The sequence below is a fragment of the Triturus cristatus genome, chromosome 9, assembly GCF_964204655.1.
Source record: "Triturus cristatus chromosome 9, aTriCri1.1, whole genome shotgun sequence".
In the NCBI taxonomy this organism is placed as follows: Eukaryota; Metazoa; Chordata; class Amphibia; order Caudata; family Salamandridae; genus Triturus; species Triturus cristatus.
Genome location: NC_140592.1, coordinates 485,141,327 through 485,160,029, shown reverse-complemented (window position 1 = coordinate 485,160,029; position 18,703 = coordinate 485,141,327). Strand labels below are relative to the sequence as shown.

General features: G+C 43.8%; 1 protein-coding gene across 1 annotated transcript in view; it reads right to left on the bottom strand.

Moving 5' to 3' along the window:
* The window catches only part of BBS1 (Bardet-Biedl syndrome 1), an 843,521-nt gene that overhangs the window by 772,411 nt on the left and 52,407 nt on the right, over positions 1-18,703 (bottom strand). Inside the window, exon 4 of the mRNA XM_085625445.1 lies at positions 7,847-8,119. Within this exon, the coding sequence (XP_085481571.1) occupies positions 7,847-8,119 (273 nt within the window). The remainder of the gene's footprint in view (positions 1-7,846; positions 8,120-18,703) is intronic.

Below are 18,703 nucleotides of genomic sequence, written 5' to 3'. Positions count from 1 at the left end.
TATCGGAGTAGCCGTAGTTGTGCATGCGGGTGTGTGGGGAGGATGTGTGAGGTGGTGAGGCTAAAAAGACCCTTCGGTACCCCAATAGTTTATTTGCGCCACCCCCACGAGGAGCTTCGCCCTATGATGATGCTTTGCACCTGCAAGGGTGTGTGAGGGCACTTCAAGCACCCACCCAGGAGTATCTGGTCTTCACTTCACCCCACACTTCAGAACCTAATCTTTAGACTCTATTCTTTCTTTCTTATGTAGCAGACCATACCGGGTCTGCCACTTTCTATTTTAGGAACGGTTACCCTTTTGTATCTATACAAAAATGTAAAACATACATTTGGTGGAAAATGTCCACATTAAGGGCGGACCACAAACCGTTAGTTATCATACTTGGTGGTGAAATGTTCATTCTGAGAGGTCCACATCTTGATTAGGTATGGCGTTGTTAGAGTAGGACTTTTAGCCTCAACATGCTGCAGGGACTAAGAACGATAGCACCTATTATCTGTTACGCCTGCTATTGAACTTAGGTTGCACAAAAAAGTAAGAACAAAGTGTATGACCATTTGGAGCGTTTGTTTGTGGAGAAAAAATAGAGTGTAAGGAAGAATGGAAGAGCTACATGAAAAAGGATCAGAACTTACAAAGGGTTGTTGATTATGTGAACTCTGGGTGGCCCAAGAAAAGGTGTCTGGCAAGCACTTTGCAGTAATATGCCAAACGTTCATCACAGTTAGGTTTAGAGGGAGAATTTTGATTAAAAAAAAAAAAAGGTAGCCACACTACACACCCCACAACCACTATTCACCGGACTCGGGTGGCGTGGGAGGCAGATGTGCCCACCCTGACTGATGATGACGGGGCTGAGGCTTTGGCTAGACCTCGGTACTCCGCTGTCTCTACCCGGTACCGGTTGATCCAATTTCAGTACCTCCACAGGGCCTACTATACACGCTTACGCCTCTACAAGATGGGGGCTATCCAGTCGTCCATGTGCCTTCACTGTGGCTCGGAGGAGGGGTCGTTCCTACACACGGTATGGAGCTGTGGCGCGCTGCAACATTTCTGGTCTGGCATTAGGTCTTGATTGGGGCGGGTCCTTGCGTGGAATATTCCTGCAGATCTGCGACTGACTCTCCTCCAGGGCATGGAGGACATCATGGGGACAGATACAAAAGACACCTGCTATTCTTGGGTCTTACACTTGCCAAGCACGACATTGCACAACACTGGAAGGCGGCGTCCCCACCTAGTAAAGGTAATTGGAAGAAAGCAATGGATAGATGCCTGTCAGCTGAAGTGGCGGTGTTTTAGGCACGGGATGTCCGCAAAAGCATGGGAAAATATGGGCGGGCTGGGCCACGTACAGGGGCATTGACCTATCGCTCATGGGGCCTCCGGTTTCCCGGGACCCGATTGACAGACTAGTTGTGAGCAACTCATCAGTTTAATGCTACAGGGTGGTGCGTGTGCGTGGAGCATGATTACATAATATTACTATATGATGACTACAGGGTGTGTGGTGCGGGGTTGGGGGCTTTGGTCTGATGTTCTGCAGACCCTCGTTGGGGTTAATATTGGGTGCCGAGAATGTCTACAATCTGCTTGTAACATGTATAATGCTTGCTGGCTTTGCTCCTCTGGCACCATTGAAAACCAATAAAATTTGTAGTTTAAAAAAAAAAAAAGGTAGCCAGAAGACTGGTGGCGCACACCTAAGCGAAGTGTGGATAATATTTTAGAGCCCGGAACATAACATAAATTAAGTCTAACACAGGTGCCTAGAATAGCATAGAGCTACATCAGTAGTCTCCAAAGTCAATACTGCTGTGTTCCGAAATATAATACATACAAGTGCTTGCATACTGCAATATCAGTCTCATAACAGTCTTGTCTCTAAATATTTTGTTCAAGATTGAATATGTTCATATCTTAATGCAGTATTTAAGTGCACAAATCATTGTTCAGATTGAGTAACACACAATGAGAGGTTTCCCTGTAATCTTAGGTATAGCGTAAAGATCGTGCTTGTGGCATTAACGCTTGTATGGAGAATATTTGATGTATGGTGACAAATGGATTCCATTGATTAGATTAAGGGCTAAGCTGGGGCATGTTGTGCATTTACGGATGACCTTCTGCAAGACAAAAAAACATTATATGAAACCTATGGCTGGCCTATGATGGATATGGAGGTGGGATTTTGAGTGCAGAAGTGGGAATCTTGTAGGCGTTAGCACTAGAATTTGAAGTGTATCAAGTTATTTATGGTTGCCAATGAGGCCTGGGAGAAACTAGTTATTGACTTTTTGGAGATATGCATCTTGAGTTGGTTTTAGTCGATTGTTTATCAAAGTGGATCAAGGTGAGGTTTTTAGAACTCTCAATACCCCAGTGGTCAGTGAGTCTTTAACTGATGTTTTCTCAGGGGAACATTTTCCTAAAACAGTTTTGGGTAATGGTGTTCAATTTGTTTCAGGGGAGATGAAGTGTTTTGTAGAAAATACAAAAAAAGGGAACACCTTAGCTGAGAGAGTAAACAGGATGGTTGGCGATTACGTTCAGTTGGCAAAGGCTAACAATTTGTTGTTTACAGAAGCTGTAGCAGCGAGGTTTTGGGAGGCTTGCATGATACTGTTTCCCAAATGGTTGCCAAGTAATGTTCTGACTTAGTTTTTGTTAGTAGTCTCACAGGAAGAAACTATGAAAAAGAGGACAGTATGTAGAAGAAAAGCAAGGAGAGGTATGAAAGATTAGACTAGGGTTGGGATTTGGAGGGGGAAATGGTGAGGATCAAATGAGCGAGGAATGTGAGGAAGAGCATGCTAAAGTTTAGGTCTGAGGAGAAGATAGTAGAAGTTTCCAGATGAACGGGAAGTGGTCGAACAAGGAGATGGTTGTCAAGGTTGAACCTCGTAGTTGTAAGCTGTCCTCCCCTCGAAAAGGTCAAATTCTACTGTTCTAATCTCATTCTACAAAAGTATTCCTAATACTGTAAACTATCTTCTACTTCCTTGCAAAACGATTCTTACTGCATTTGAAAAGTATTACTGCATTTGAAAAGTATTACTGCTTTTGAAACGGTTACTTACCTGCAACTGAGTTCCTTAGTGGCTCTGTATAAACTATACCAAAGTAAGGTATAGTATGCACAGAGTCCAGTGGATCCCCAGAGACTTAAGTAGATAATACTAAAAGCTCTATTTGTGCTAGTGTGGTTGAGCAGTCAGCTTTATCAGAGGGCTGTGTTAAGCATTTATTGTACACACTCAAGCAAGAAATTATAGCACAAACTCAAAGACTGAATCCAGACCAATTCTTTTGTGTATTTTATTTCTAAAACCAAGAGGAACTCAGTTGCAGGTAAGTAACAGTTTCAAAAGCAGTAATACTTTTCAAATGCAGTAAGAATGGGAGGAGCCAAGGCTCAGTGATCATAAGGCATGCCTTGGAGAGAGTGGGACCTTGCCTTCAACTGTGTTACAATTTTGTTTTTGGCAGTGTTCTGAGCATTTTATTACAGAAAGTATGGATTTGTACATTTTTCATGTGATCTATTAGCCAAGATATTTGCTGCACTCTTTTAGAGAGCTTTTTCATCAATTCCCACTGTCCTACCATGGCACAGAGTTTGTCAATGCACTTCCAACAATGTTCAATATTCAATATTCTAGACACATTGTAATCAAGTCCTCTCAGTTGAAAGTATGCAGGTGTATCCTCTGGAGGGCCAGAGGCCTACACCTAAAAAATATTGAGCTCCTAGCTTGTTTGTTACATGCAATCAGCAATATAATACAGCTACCAAAATCATTGGCCTAATTCTGCCAAGCTTTATCCCCTTCCAGGAGGTACAATGTAATAAGGAAAATGAACATGCCAACACTTCAGCTCCTGTACAACCATGCATAGCTTTCCAACTACACCATCCGTGTCTGTGTTTAAGAAAGATATACGGCTGCGGTGCAATACTTCAGCAAAATATATTTACTTTATTATTTTCCATTTGAGGTGTTTGGTCTATCAATTTACTTACATAGGTCCTTCCACTAAGAAACAACGACATAGAAACACCCTACATAATACATTAGACATACCATATTACATTACATACACAAACCAAAATAATTACGGCCATCTACATTAAATCACGCAAATGAACACTACAAAGCCCAGACAGTGAAGGTGATTAACACAGACAAACAATGTTTGTTCATTTGCAGAAACTGGATTAAACCCCAGCTCTTCAGGTTGTGAGGTAACTAATGCAGCCATTAGACAAAACTTCCTCTCTCAATTTAATTGAAGATATTGGAGGGAGCTGGAAGAGACAGTTCGGTTTGTTTGATATTGTTAAGGTTTTCACTTTGGATAAATACAGAACAGTGCTCTATCTTAGACGAGAGTAAAGTATCCAGTTCTTCAAGTATTGTGGTAAGCCAATAGACACGCATGGCTGGTATCTCTCGTTATCCATAGGTTACACGTTTGGTTCTAGGCAAAACCAACTCAGCTTCCGAAAAGTTAAAGTACTTTTACATTGGGTAGCAGTAACACCAATTATTTACAGTGCTTAGAAAACCCAAAAGGGTGATATGGAGTGCTATATAAAAAGTAAGTTATTATTACCTGTAGTTCTGCATTTCCCTTCATAAATGCTAGATTAAAGTCTCAGAATGCAAATGGGTGAACGGCTCATACCCTACATGGCCCAACTTGAGAGCTATGGTTTCTGTTTTACACACTTGAGACTGAAGAGGGAATTTTGACCCTGGCAAGTGATCTGTCAGCCTGTCAGGTCATCAACAATGAAGAACCGCGTGGTATACTGTGAGATCCCTTCCTATTGGGGATCTCACGGTCTTCAGAGCAAACAAGGGTTCAGAGGTTGTATTCAAGACAGAATAGAATGTGGAGTGGGCGCAATGTTTGTTTGTCCATACCCCCGCTCCTACTACCAATCCTGGGCAAACTTTTTCACTTTTTTTTATTAAGCAAACACAGAAAGCAGGGGTTTATCAGGCACATCTAGAGATTTTCCTAATCATGCCTTACAAAGTGCTCCAGGAGAGGAAATTCCACTAATTCTCACCCAATGCTAACAAGCATTTGCAATGCTATAGGTCTCGCATTTACGCGAGTTTCAGCTATTGACATTGCAAATAACAAGGCCTTTTATTTTTGTTTTTAAAACATAAATAAAAGGCATTGTCATTTACAATGCCAATAGCTTAAACTTGCGTAAATGCGAGACCTATTGCATTGCAAATGCTTGTTCTAGTTATTTTTAGACAATATTTCCAGTTCACAGTGGGGTAAACACCAAGTGTTACTATTACTCACTTTAACAGTACTCAAGTAGTCAGCTTCGGAAGGAAGAAAGGCTGACCTGGTTATTCAAAGCTTCAACTCCCGGCTACCTCGTGAAACACGACAAAAGTGTAAAGCACCTAACTCGCTCAACTATGAGTGTATCTGTAATACAGCACATCCGTGTGGTGGGTGATGACGTGTGAGAGACGGAACCGCTGTGCATCAGTAGCATTTAGGAAAGAAATCAAGATTGTAGACATTATGTTGTCATTTTCACCTGTCTGCGTGACACTTTTTTCACTGCACACATACACTACATATGCTTTAATAGTTGTAGGTAGAGGAAGCTTAAGTGCTCAGCGAAAAATAACAAGAGTCTGGTCACGTGGCGAAGCCACGATAAAAAGTCAAGCCTTTAAGTTCCACTTCATATTGAGGCGTGGGTTTCAAGACGCTTTAAGTAGTAATTTATTTTATCACTCTTGGTAGGAGTAGGGCTGTGTTGACTGTAAAACCCCTAGTGTGACGGCACTGCCTGGCTGCTGACACGTTTACAGGTCTCTAGCCAAGGATGCACAGCCCTCTCCTCCACTCACCCTCCCCGCAGGGCCCTCTCCCCATCTGCAATGTGCTGCAGTAACATTATGTCACAGTTGTCCACGATCACCCTTTGCGCCTGCATCCTTCCATCCTCGTCACTTCGACCTGAACGGGCGCCTACATGCACTGGCCGAAAATGACTCTCAGTACACAAAAGGCGTCTCTACTGGCTTTGGGCATCACCAGATCAATCAGTTTCAAAGCACGGGTTACATTTCAAGCTTGTGGCTTTATTAACACAGATATTTGCTTTTTACACTACAAAGTCCGTATAGTCCCTCTTTAATGCACAGCTTATCTACTTGAGCCACTCTCTCGGCTTCGGGAAGAGGAGACTGGCCTTCGACACTTGAGAATAAAAAAATAAAAAATAAAAAACACACAACGGGGAAAAAAGCAGCTTTTGTTCGCTGTCCGAGCAGGAATCTAACAGGGATCTGGCCTCATGTTTCCTAAGCCTCAGTTTATCCCTACACTGACGGTGCTGGCATGAGGCGTGCAAACCACCAGCTGCGAAACAGGACCCATCATTAAACAACTCAGTCGTTGACTCCAGCCTTGTTGGCTATTCTCCAATTTGACTCGTCGGCATCATGATTGTACTGTCAACAGGCCACACACTCTGGGTCAGAAGCTGAAGGTCACCCAGGATCCGAAAGCGCTCAAGCTCATTCTGACAGGAATCACAGTGCTATACAGTGAACATGACTACCCAGGTGATGGCGGAGTGGCCCTATCCTCAACATGCGATGCTTACGGCAGAGTATGAACAGCAAGGTCAAGGGCTAAAGGCACCACCCATCCAATCTTTGAAACAAACATTTGCAAAGCCAAATGAGAAAAAAAAATAGTGCTTACCGACTAATGAAGGAGGCAGGGTAACGCCACAAGTAAAGGATCCAGTCCTGATGGGCGGTCACAAAAGGAGACAGGGCGGTAACAAGGAGGGACTAAGAAGCCTCATTATCAATCGGAAGCCAGCATTTACCATGGACGATGACGCCAGCCGATGAAAAATATGTGCGGGGCTTCTACACCACTTCTAAAACATACCCTACTACAGCATGCCTTGGAAAGCGAGCAGCGCATGTGCTGCAACGCTAGGCTCAACCTAAAAAGGATAGGCAACAATCACTATGGTCTAGTTATACAGTGGTGGACGGTCCAGCAAGTCAAGTGAATCTGATGGTAGAACTACTGAGGGTCCACCATGGCAAACCCCGCGGTTCCCCCACCTCTAAATGCTGCAGGTAGCCATAAGGTCGGTGCCTTTTTTTTAACGGGATGACAAGCATTTGCCTACTGCTAAATAACCTCAAGTGTGTTACTTATGTCAAAGATGAATGAGCCTAAGGTGAGTTAATATAGCCCGTGCGTTGATTCACAATGGACTCAGGTGAGAGTTATTTTGTAATACACACAACAGAGAGCTATAGAATACAAGTCAAATGCTACTTCAGGTACAGGCACCTATATTGGGATACATTTGTGACCACACCGGAGTTTTATCATTCAAACAGAATCCCAGCCAAGATACTGGAGGGAGGATCTGATATAAGTTATCATTTGGCAAGAAATGATGCGGAAATTTTGCAAAAACTCAATCGGGAGCATTTCATTCTCTTATCAACTTGAATTGAAGTGGAGAACATATTGAACTAGTGAAAGCTTGCTTGCATCCTTTTTTGCTTAACCTCTTCCCTTCTTACCTTTACACCCTCTGCACCTCCATTATACAACAGGTGCTCGGATGTCTAAGCAATATTACAGTTCATAGCTATAAAGCATTAAAGGATATTATAAAGTAGTCTCCATGAACCACCCAATATTACCAGATAAATGGAAAGAGGGACCAGATCTGGGTTATCTTCACAAGATGAGGGACTTTATCATTCTACAGAACAACAGAAAAATGCTGAACGCAATATTGACCCTATACCTCTTTGGCTTGGCTCCACAAGTCCTGCTCCAGTGGGTTCACATCCATGACAGGAATAGTAAACTTGAAATAAGGACGGAGGTTCTTGTAGATAAAGACAAAGGGCCCAGAAGCAACTGCAATAGCCGGGGTGCGGGGCTCATTTTGATCCATCATAAAGGAGACAACGCTTGTGGGGAGATCGAGCAGCGCATTCTCCGTCATCAGGCTGGTACCCTTGAAAACCTTCAGCTTCATATTAGACAGCCCGGTTCCCAAATCACCAACTACCAGCTGGGAAGATAAAAAAAGGTTAGAAGCATAAGTTGCAATAGAAACAGTCATATTTGGGACCACAAACCCCGCTCTTTCTTCAGATAACTTAGACCAGTCTTCATTGACGACTACGGATTAACCCTTAAGAAACTGCATATATGTAAATAATAACACAAACTTTTAATACATTATAACTTCTCATTGCTCTTCTAGGAGATACAGTCTACGACTATTTGTCTACACTGAAACCAGTGTTTTTTAACAGGTCACACATTATACAACAGAGCCATACTGCAGAGAATACAGATGCCACAGTCTCTGGCCTTGGACACGTTTTGATGCAGGCCATACAGATCTTACAGGCTCAGTCTTCAGACAGCAAAGCTATCCCTCGGGCTTCGTAGATCTACTGCAAAGAACTCGCACAGCAGAGTTGACCCTAGATTACACAGACATCAAGATTTCAGACCTCAAACCTGCTAATCTGCAGGATACACATCTTACAGACTCAGGCCTCACCAAGCAAGACCACCCACAGGGTACCCAGATCTTACAAGCAGTGGCGGCAGGTAATTCGAGCATAAGGGTGGGCGGAGGAGCACACACTCACACACCTACATTCACACGCAAAGGTACAGCCATTCACATCACGCACCCACATATACACATACATACACGAATGCATGGCATGCACCAAACATTAAATAAGAATATAACACTTACATTCTGCAACATACCTGGAGAGAAGCCTCAGAGGTTCTAGAAGGGTTGGGACTGCCACCTCCCCTCATTGGCGGACCTTAAATCAGCCGATGAGGGCAGACGGCAATCCCTCACTCGTCACAGAGTGGAATGGTGTCAGTGAGAGTTGCTAGCCCCACCACACACTGTGACGAGGTGTCTGTGATGGACAATCTGCCCTGGGCACTTCATGGCTTAAAACTGAAGTGCCAGCAAGCAGGCTATCAATGACGCTCCCCCTCGTCATGATGGGGAGGTCCTCTAAGAGCTTTGCTAAGCTGAAGACGTCACACTCACAGGATGTGTGACATCTTCAGCCTGGCAAAGTTCAGCTCAGGCAGATATACACCTACGCTTTTAGGGCGTGTATTGCACCTGGCTGCCTGTCCTGAACAAGAAGAGTATCTGTCAGGTTGATTTTGCTCAGCCAGACAGACACTGTTTATGTCGGGAAAAAGGTGAGTGGGTGCGAGCCCTCCACCCTAACGGACGGGCCACTGCTACTTACAAGCTCAGGCTGGATCTAGCCTACACCTTCAAGACCTCACAGGCCTGTTACAAAATTGATGCTATCTATTAGGATTTCCAAATAATACAGGTTTTACCTAATTTTTCCACTCCATCTGTACATGGCACTTCATAGTTCATCCTGATGAACAAGTCTTCTGGGTACTGAAATGGTCCCTGTCCAGCATAGGCCCTTAAACAAATGGCAAATTACATCCTTTTCATCATTCCGAGGAATGATGGAAACTGTAGGCACCGCGGGAGGAGAATTACATGTAGAAGTGTATAACCCTATTAGAGGAAAGAGAGACAGCTGTACCTGTGTTAAAGACGAATCGTCTTCCTGAATAAGGAATTAAAGCGAATTGGCCCTGCTTTTGGAAAATTATTAAATCAAGATTGATAATAAATAAACATCTGCACAAGACGGTGTAAAGTGTATATAGACGCAATTTAATCCATCCTGATGAAGGCTTGAAGTGACCAAGCCGAAATTATGAATTCGTCGTCCATATCCCTCGCATACGTACCTCAAGACAGGGGTGTAGATAGTTTTTGTACACACCCCCTATCACTGGAATAAACTTCCCATTAGTCACCGCCCCTGCACAGACTTTACTTCTTTCAAGAAGGGGCTGAAGACTTCGCTGTTTTAGAATACTCTCCCCTCTCGAAGTAGTGCAGCGCTGAAATACTCCTTCGCGAGTGATTAATGCACTATATTAAATGTTTCTATCATATCATCATATCCTTATCATATGTGTTAAAAAGTAAAAAAGGCTAGAAGAAAAGAGTGACAAAATAAAATCTATTATGTGATATGGATACTATGATATAAGATATGCCCCAAGTACTGTAGAGATTCTCTCTTCCAAGGTCTATTTAATATTAGAATTTAAGGATGAGTGTTGAGTCTGCTTGGTTAGGAATATAATGTTTTTATGTGTAGGATGTACCTAATTTCTAATGAATTTATGATATTTGTTTTTTGATTATATTAAATTGTTTCACAATGATAAAGAATGAAATAGAGAGATTTAGGGACCAATTTAATTCTTGGTGGTAAGGATACTCTGTCACAACGAAGAAGGAGTATCCTTACCGCCAAGAAAATGATCCGCCCACCAAATTAAAATCCAGGCGGACCTTAGGGCTAATCACAGCGAAGACTACTCAGTCTCTGCTGTGATGAATCCCCTGCGACCACCCTGAGGAGCAAGGGCCATCGGAGGATGACCTATCATTCAACCAACTTAATTTAGATGGGTAGAATGACCTGTCAAATTTCACAGTCCGTCACCGCCAGGAAATCCCTGGCAGTAAGAGGAAGTGAAAAATGCTGAATGCTTTCCTCACCATGGGAGAGGGCTCCCATGACGAGGGGAGCGCTGTATTTTTCATTATCGTAAAAAAATCCTGTTCCAGGGTTTTCTTTTTGAAAATTAAAAAAGGAACCAGTTTGGTACAAGGCTCCGTCCCACTGATAAAGCCATGTACCAAACAGAAAAATGCACTGGCAGGAAAAGCTGTGATTGCAGTTCCTGCCAATGCTTTATAAATGACTGCCAGCTTGGTGCTCATTTATAAATCTGGTGGGTGGTCACTTTACCCGGGCGATTTAGTAATTTACTCTGTTGACCTGGTGGAATAACGGGCCGTCCGTCAATATGTAAATGAAGCGCTTAGATTGTTAATTCTTCTGAGGACCCATGGAGATGATAAAAAAAAAATAGGTTAGAGGATGTAATTTGTAGTTTTGTATATTAGTGCCTAGACATCTACAATAAGGAAAAGGTCATCCCTATTATGATGTCATCCTTAATCAAATGGCACAAGAAAGACTGAAATCCTGAACAAAGATCTTAACAGTTTCCTAGTAGGTCGGAACTTTCAGGCAGAGTGAAACGTGGATGCATTAGGCGCTGTTTTTAAGAAGGTTTCTTTAGCGGAAACGGGCGAGGATCCCGTTGCTGTATGCCCCCTCGATCTCATTAGCACAGAATCCTATGATGCCCTGTCTTGAAGACGGGATTGGTAAGCATCCAACGAGGAAATCACAGCTGCGCACATTTGACGATATATTTACCAACAATGTATTTAGACTGCCCCCGTCGGCAGAGGAAGGCCAGACGGTACCTTTTTCTGAGCTATTCCTATATCATAAACTACGGGCTACATGTCGTGCGCTGTCTAGGAATTTCCCAGCGGCCCCTCCACAACTTCACATACTGTAAAATCTATTGAAATTCCCCTCTCCCCGCAAACTAGTTACACGTTTATATACACACATGCAAAACACAGCTCCGGTGGTGGAGTCCAAATCCTTTCAATATTGGAACAGGGACCTTCCCACCCCATTAACAAAGGCACAGCGGGATTTTTGCTGCGGACAACTGACTGAGCTATCACCCAATTACAGGCTCCGACTGATCCATTTTAAATATTTAAACAGGTTTTATAGAACACCCATCAGCCTGCATCGCATGGGGTTAAGAGAGGATGATAGTTGTTGACGCTGCGGATATTCCCCCGCTGCGTTTTTGCATGTGGCTTGGGACTGTCCTATGATGGTTGAGTATTGGTCAAAAATCTTCACCTCGATTAGTCAAATTCTTGGGGTACCGGATGTTCCATCGCCTCTTTTAGGCTTACTGGGCTATGTTAAAGACACCCCGCCCAAACTGCGCAAATTACATGCCCTGCTTTTACTCTATGTGAAACGGCAAGTGGCGGTACATTGGGGGCGGAGGAGGGTGCCATTGTTTAAGAGGTGGCTTGCAGATGTCACTTATGGTAATGTGCAGCTGAGTACATTTTGGGAATTGGTGCCCCCTACCTCACGCCCCCAGGATATCTGGGACCCTTTTTTGACGTGGTTATGGGGACAGAGCAAATTGGCTGGAGCAACTCTGGGTGAGAATGCGCGTGATGAACCTTAGCTAGGGTCTAACCTGCGGGCAACGCAATCTTGGGTGCGACCCCTAGATCATTGCACCCCGTGGCATGAGCTGTGAACTATATAGGGTTCAACAGCCCCAGGAGATATTTGTTCTGCTGTACATTATGCTGTGCGTACTGTATTTCTAGTTTCACAAACTACCATCGAGGAGAACCTTCATGTATGTGATTAGTACTGTTATGTATTTATGACTTGTGCTTGACGAGACCAAGTATAGCTTTGCATTTCAATGTATAATCTGTCATTGAGCTATAATCCAGTTTGATGCAATAACGAACTGGCCTGTTATGTTGCAATACAGTTTTTGTATTTTGCCAAATGCTAATAAAAAAAAAATAAAAAAAAATAAAGAATGTTTCTTTAGACCGCCCAAGACCTGAACACTTTCCTCTCAATATTTTAATCTACACTGCCAAATTCATTAGAAAGGCAGTAATGTCTCAACTGCAGGACTTAGTAGAAAAAAAGAGGACTCCTGCAGGCCACTATGGCTGTCTTTAGGCCTGTTCACAGCACCGAGTTGGCGGTAATTTTTTTTCCTTGGATGACCCGATTTTATTAAACCTTAAAACAAAAGAAGATGGTTGGAATGCTTGCTAAGATCTCTCGATCTGCTTCAAGTCCATTATTTTTGTACCATGTGCACTACTCCACGCAGGGAACAACCTTGTGGAAATCAGTCTTGGACCTGTTCCACTAGAAACAGCCCAACCGGAATTGCCACGCCACAACTCCTCTGAACAGCAACCCAAAACATCTACAGTCCGATTTCAGCTTGGTTGGGCCTGATCAGTGAGGTTTACTGATGGCACCTTAAGTACAAGCACCGGCACCATAAGCACGGGACCCATTTCTGGGCCCCTAAAAGTACTGAAAGGTACTCCTGAAAGCTGCAGGCTGAGGATAAAATCTACATCAAACAATCCAAACACTGGTCACTTCTGGGGAGCCTAATAAGGCATTTTTCACTCAATCTTGGGCAAATATGGGTTTTGACTCAAACAATCTTGAACATCATGATCTGAATAAGACTTGTTTTATTAATTTCATAGTTAATTTTTTGCATTTAATGACTATCAAAATATCTGTGCAAAATGCATGTTCATACTGAAAGTCTATTCTATCTGCTGAACCTTCTATCCCTGTTCAAAATTAAATAAACAAACATCATTCATTTAAAATATGTTTTTTTAAGACATTTAGGGTTGTGTCCACACAGGAACTTTAGGGTTGTGACAAATGCTTTTCATTACAACCTGATGTTGTCAGTACTGTCCTATTACAATGATATCTGTCAATGCAGTGCTTTGGCTAGCCTTCATTCTATATAGCCGTCTTAAGGACAAATGATCTTTTTAAAGATTCGAAATCATAGCATCAACACAGGTAATTACTTAAGGTGCATAACCATATAATTACACACCCAACAACACAAATCTTTACAATTATTATGATAAAACCTCTATGACCCATACACATTACATTCCATATCTTCTTTAGGACTATTCTCCTTCATTACACTGATCCAATATAACAACCAATATTTCGAATCTTATGTGTGTGGTTGCAGAAAAACAAAGGCTCATGTCAAACAAACAACTCTTATGAGTACACAGACAGAAACACGAAACTAAGCCCCTGCAACACTCAAACTATGGTAACCGTAGGTTTCATGACAGACGCACATTCGGCGTATGGAATTACCTGTTGACCTGAAGAGGGATAGGCAGCACATAGATCCCTAAAAATGTTTGAGACACATGGTTGTTATTGAGGAGGCTGTACCCATATGGTTTTTAGCTCCTTAGCTCCATGTGCCACTTGTAACTGTGAAATTACAAATATATTTAGTGGCTACAGCTGAGGTCAGTTAGCAATTATGCAACATTAGTCCTTGTTACAACATGGCAACCGTTTGTGACCACTTGGGCGAAGTCTGTATGGCTTTACCATTCTAGGGTTTGTGGATCACAATGCTGATCATGTATCTCAGGAGCACTGTATTGTAGAACATAAGATACTGGATTGTGTGGTGCTACGTTCATCCAGTTCTGAGGAGGATCTCTCTCTTCATTGGTGAATGCTCCAAAGAACATACAGCTATTTATAAGGACATGTAACATTATGAGCCAGAATCATAATTTTTTAGGTATGCTGTTTATGTTTTTGGACATAAGACATCATCGGGATAATCCTCTGAAAGTTACCTTTATGTGGCACCATCAAGTACGTTTATTGAATGAAACCATGACAATGCACGATTTACCGATGAGGGCTAGATGGAGAATGGACCACCTTTCAAGCACTTTGACATCTCTTTACTACCTGCCTCTGAGTTAACAATTTGTAATTAAAATATTGACGAAGATGATTGGGTCAGTGAACCAGAAATCACCGGTGTGTTTGGCAGCCAATTTTTGCACTGTCATCTGGCAATTTGGCTCTAGCATAGGATCCAGTACCAATCTAGTTGGAGCAGGAGACCAAGCATTCTTGGCTGCTGTCACCAGAAACTAGAACCTTACCTCTGCACAAGGAGTTTAATTTACACAAGTTTAGAAAAACCTGATGGCTTCTTTTACCTTAAGCCCTAGATTAGCCTTGGCTCAAGGCTTGAACGCTGTGCCGAGTTTATAATATTTAATGACAGTGACAACATACTTCAGGGACAGAGCGTTCCTAATAAAATCCTAATAACAAAACATAAGAGTGGAGCAGCCCCCTTGTTTACACAGACCTTACAAACTCATAGTTTGGGAAGCAGTACTATCACTTGGATTATCAAGCACATTATATTGGTAGTTCTACAGTGCTTCCATACACCTTCCAAGGGCAGAATTGCTTTCTGGTGATCAAACAAGCAGCTACTCCATTTGCATCATTTATATAGCACAATAAACACCTGAAAAGGCCGTGAAGCACCTATAGTAGATGCTGTTAGGCTTTCAAGGAGTACTGTAGAACGAACACACAGGAGGGACAGAGGATCAATCCTGATGGAAGTGCCGGCCATCGACCAGGGAGTATTACACTGATTAGACTTAGGAACGACAGAGAACCGATGCCACTGGGCCACTGCTAAGTTATCACAAGATACTACATAGAGTGCTCTGATGAGCAACTAATATTTGTACTAAGTGAAGTCCACACAAGAGTGGGCGGGGCTGGGATCCGGGGGGGTTCTTTATTCTATTTGATGATGCCTGCTGTTAATTCTTATACCTTGGTTTCGTGGAATGTGCGAGGTATGGGTTCCATAGCCAAACGACATAGAATAGCTGCGCAATTGCATCGCTGTAAGGCCCACATAATTTGTTTTCAAGAGACTCATTTGATCCCCGCTGAAACTGCGAAGCTGCAGCGAAGATGGCGTGGTCAAGTTTTTGCGACAGCATAGTCGGCCTTTTCCCGGAGGGCAGCCATTTGGGTCCGGGTGGGCATCCCCTTCTCTCTTACTGAATGCAGAGTAGATGATCATGGCCGGTATGTTCTTCTGCTGGGAACGTTAGATGGTAGACAGGTTGTGCTGGGGTCCCTCTATGCACCAAATACAGACCAAGAGGCATTCTTTACGTGGGTATCCCGGGCACTTGCTGGCTGGTCCCATGTCCCATGGCTGCTGGGTGGTGACAAATGCAGTACTCGACATTGCCCTGGATCGTTCCCATCCTCCCTTATTTAACACGGCGGCGAGGGAGCAGGCGATAACCTTAACTCGCTGGGCGCAGGGTTGGGGTTTGATAGACCTTTGGAGGGCAATGCATGTGAACATGAGGGAATATTCCTTTTATTCCTACCCCCATAAGTTACACACACGTCTGGATCATTTTCTTTGTTCTCCAGAGCTCTCCTCTGCTATTATACATTGTGAGTTTTTGGGCAAGACAATATCAGACCATAATCCTATCGAATTGCGGTTGTCCTGGGGCCTTTCCCCGGCTCCTATTCCAACGTGGAGAATGCAGCCTCTACAACTGGAAGACCAGGTCTATCGTGCGGCATTGACTACAGCTATTGACACATTTTTGTGGAGAATGAAGGATCTGCCTCGTCCAGGGCTATCGAATGGGAGGCCTTCAAAGTGTCTGTACCGTGGGTTTGCAATGGGGACTCTGGCAGGGTCACGGAGGGAAACGATCCGGGACATTACTGACCTGAAGGGGGAGTTGCAGGCCCTGGAGGTGGCGGCTCAGGAGAGTGTGGGCGGCGCAGAGCCACTTCAGTCCGCTAGGATTAAGTATGCAGAGTTGTTAGAGCGCTTACGCCGGTTAGATTTTGATGCCTATACAAAGCGTACACACTGCGAGGCAGATAGGGGGGGTACCCTATTGTCAAGACTGATACAGCCAACGTTGAGTCCTACTCCAGTTCTAGCTGTGAATGCGGTTAATAATGTATTGGTAATATCTCAGGGTGAGATTAATGCTGCGTTTCGGGAATACTATGCTTGTTTATATGCCGCCCCATGTTTAGATGTCTTGACTCCCACGCTATCCTTCCTGTCCGAGGTCCAGCTTCCTACGGTTTCTGATTCGATGGCTGATTCGATGGCTGCTCCGATAACTGCTGCAGAAATTCGGGTGGCGATAAAGGCGCTGACCCGAAATAAGACACCAGGCTCCGATGGCCTCCCAGTGGAGTTTTACTCTACTTTTGCCGATAAATTGATTCCGAGGTTGTTGCAACTCTATACTACTTCCTTAGAGAGTGGGGTTTTGCCTCCTACTACCAGGGAGGCGACAGTCACGTCCTTATTGAAACCGGACAAGGTACTGACTGACCTTCTGTCTTATAGGCCACTCTCTAGTCTGAATACAGAATATAAGATACTCAGTAAGGTCTTGGCATCAAGACTCCTTCCACTCCTTCCCCGTTTGATCCATACGGACCAATGTGGATTCGTACCCCAACGCAGTACCTCTTTGAATATCCGCCGGCTCCATGCTTTGATGCACGGGGCATCTGACTCTTCCTCTCTTGCTGGATGCTTGTCTTTAGACGTGCGCCAAGCTTTTGATACTCTCAGCTGGCCGTATATAGTAGCTGTGTTGTCTAAATTTGGCCTGCCCCAGTCCTATTGTGCATGGATTAAATTGTAGTATACTAGTCCCACAACGCGCGCTAAGACGGGTAAGACCATCTCTTCCTCTTATTTAATATCCCGGGGTACTCGTCAGCGCTGCCCCTTATCCCCCATGTTATTTGTGTTGGCCCTTGAGCCTCTTGCACAATACCTGCGTCAGATTATGGTCTCTTATGGCATTCCGTTGCGTGGGGTGGTACATTCAGTATCCTTATACGCGGATGACATGCTGTTATATTTTCGTGACTTGGATGTTGATAAGCACCTGATAGCTGCTGTCTTCTCTAGATTCCGGGAAATATCGGGCTTGGGTCTTAATGCCTCTAAATCGGTAGCCTTCGCCTTCTATACTACAAATGCGTCTCCCACTCTACAATTTGGTCAAATGCATTTCCGAGTGGAGCCTGTCACTTTTAAATACCTGGGGATTAATATCTATAGATCAAACACCGATACCATAGAAGGTAATGTTGTTTGAGCCATTAATTCGCTGCGCTCCCAGATTGCCATTTGGACTTCGTTGCCTTCGACGGTGGCGGGCCGCTTGGCGGTGTCGAAAATGGTTATGCTACCCCGCCTCCTTTATTACTTTGTGAACTTACCGGTGGTCCTGCCGGCTTGGATCTTTAAATTGCTTGATACGTTATTATCATCTTTGATATGGGGTGCGGGCAGACATCGATTGGCGCTATCTAAGCTGCAGCTGCCCAGTGCAGGAGGAGGCATGGGGGCGCCTGATTTTAAGACGTATTGCATAGCGGGACAATTACAGTGGCTGGCATATTGGTTGGCGGGTAAGAATTTATTTGAAATTGGGTACTCCTCTGAATTGTTAAAACATGGGCTTCTTCAATCGCAGCTCTGTCCAGGTACACAGAAGTTACGTGATCCTCCTTACTTGCTGCATGTTGCATTACAGTATTGGGCACAGGCGAAAAGGATAGCTATGGTACCATTTCCGTACGCCCCGAATATCCCCCTATGTGGACTGCCTACTAGGCGTGGGGTATTATCGATGATCCACATACAGGGATGGACTCGGGAGGGGGTGGAGACAGTTGGGGGATTTCTTTTTCGAGGGCCAACTGATGCCGCATGACGAGTTTGCGCGCGCCAATTCGGTGCCTGACACCTTGTTTCTTAGGCATGCTGCTGTAGTGCGTTTCATTAGAACTTATTGGTACACAGATCAAGCAGAACCCCCAACTTTCCAATTGCTGAGATCATTAGACATTATGGGACATGGCCGATACTTGGTCCGCTGGCTTTACCGAGGCTTGAGGGAGCATTTGCATGTTCCACTGATACATCT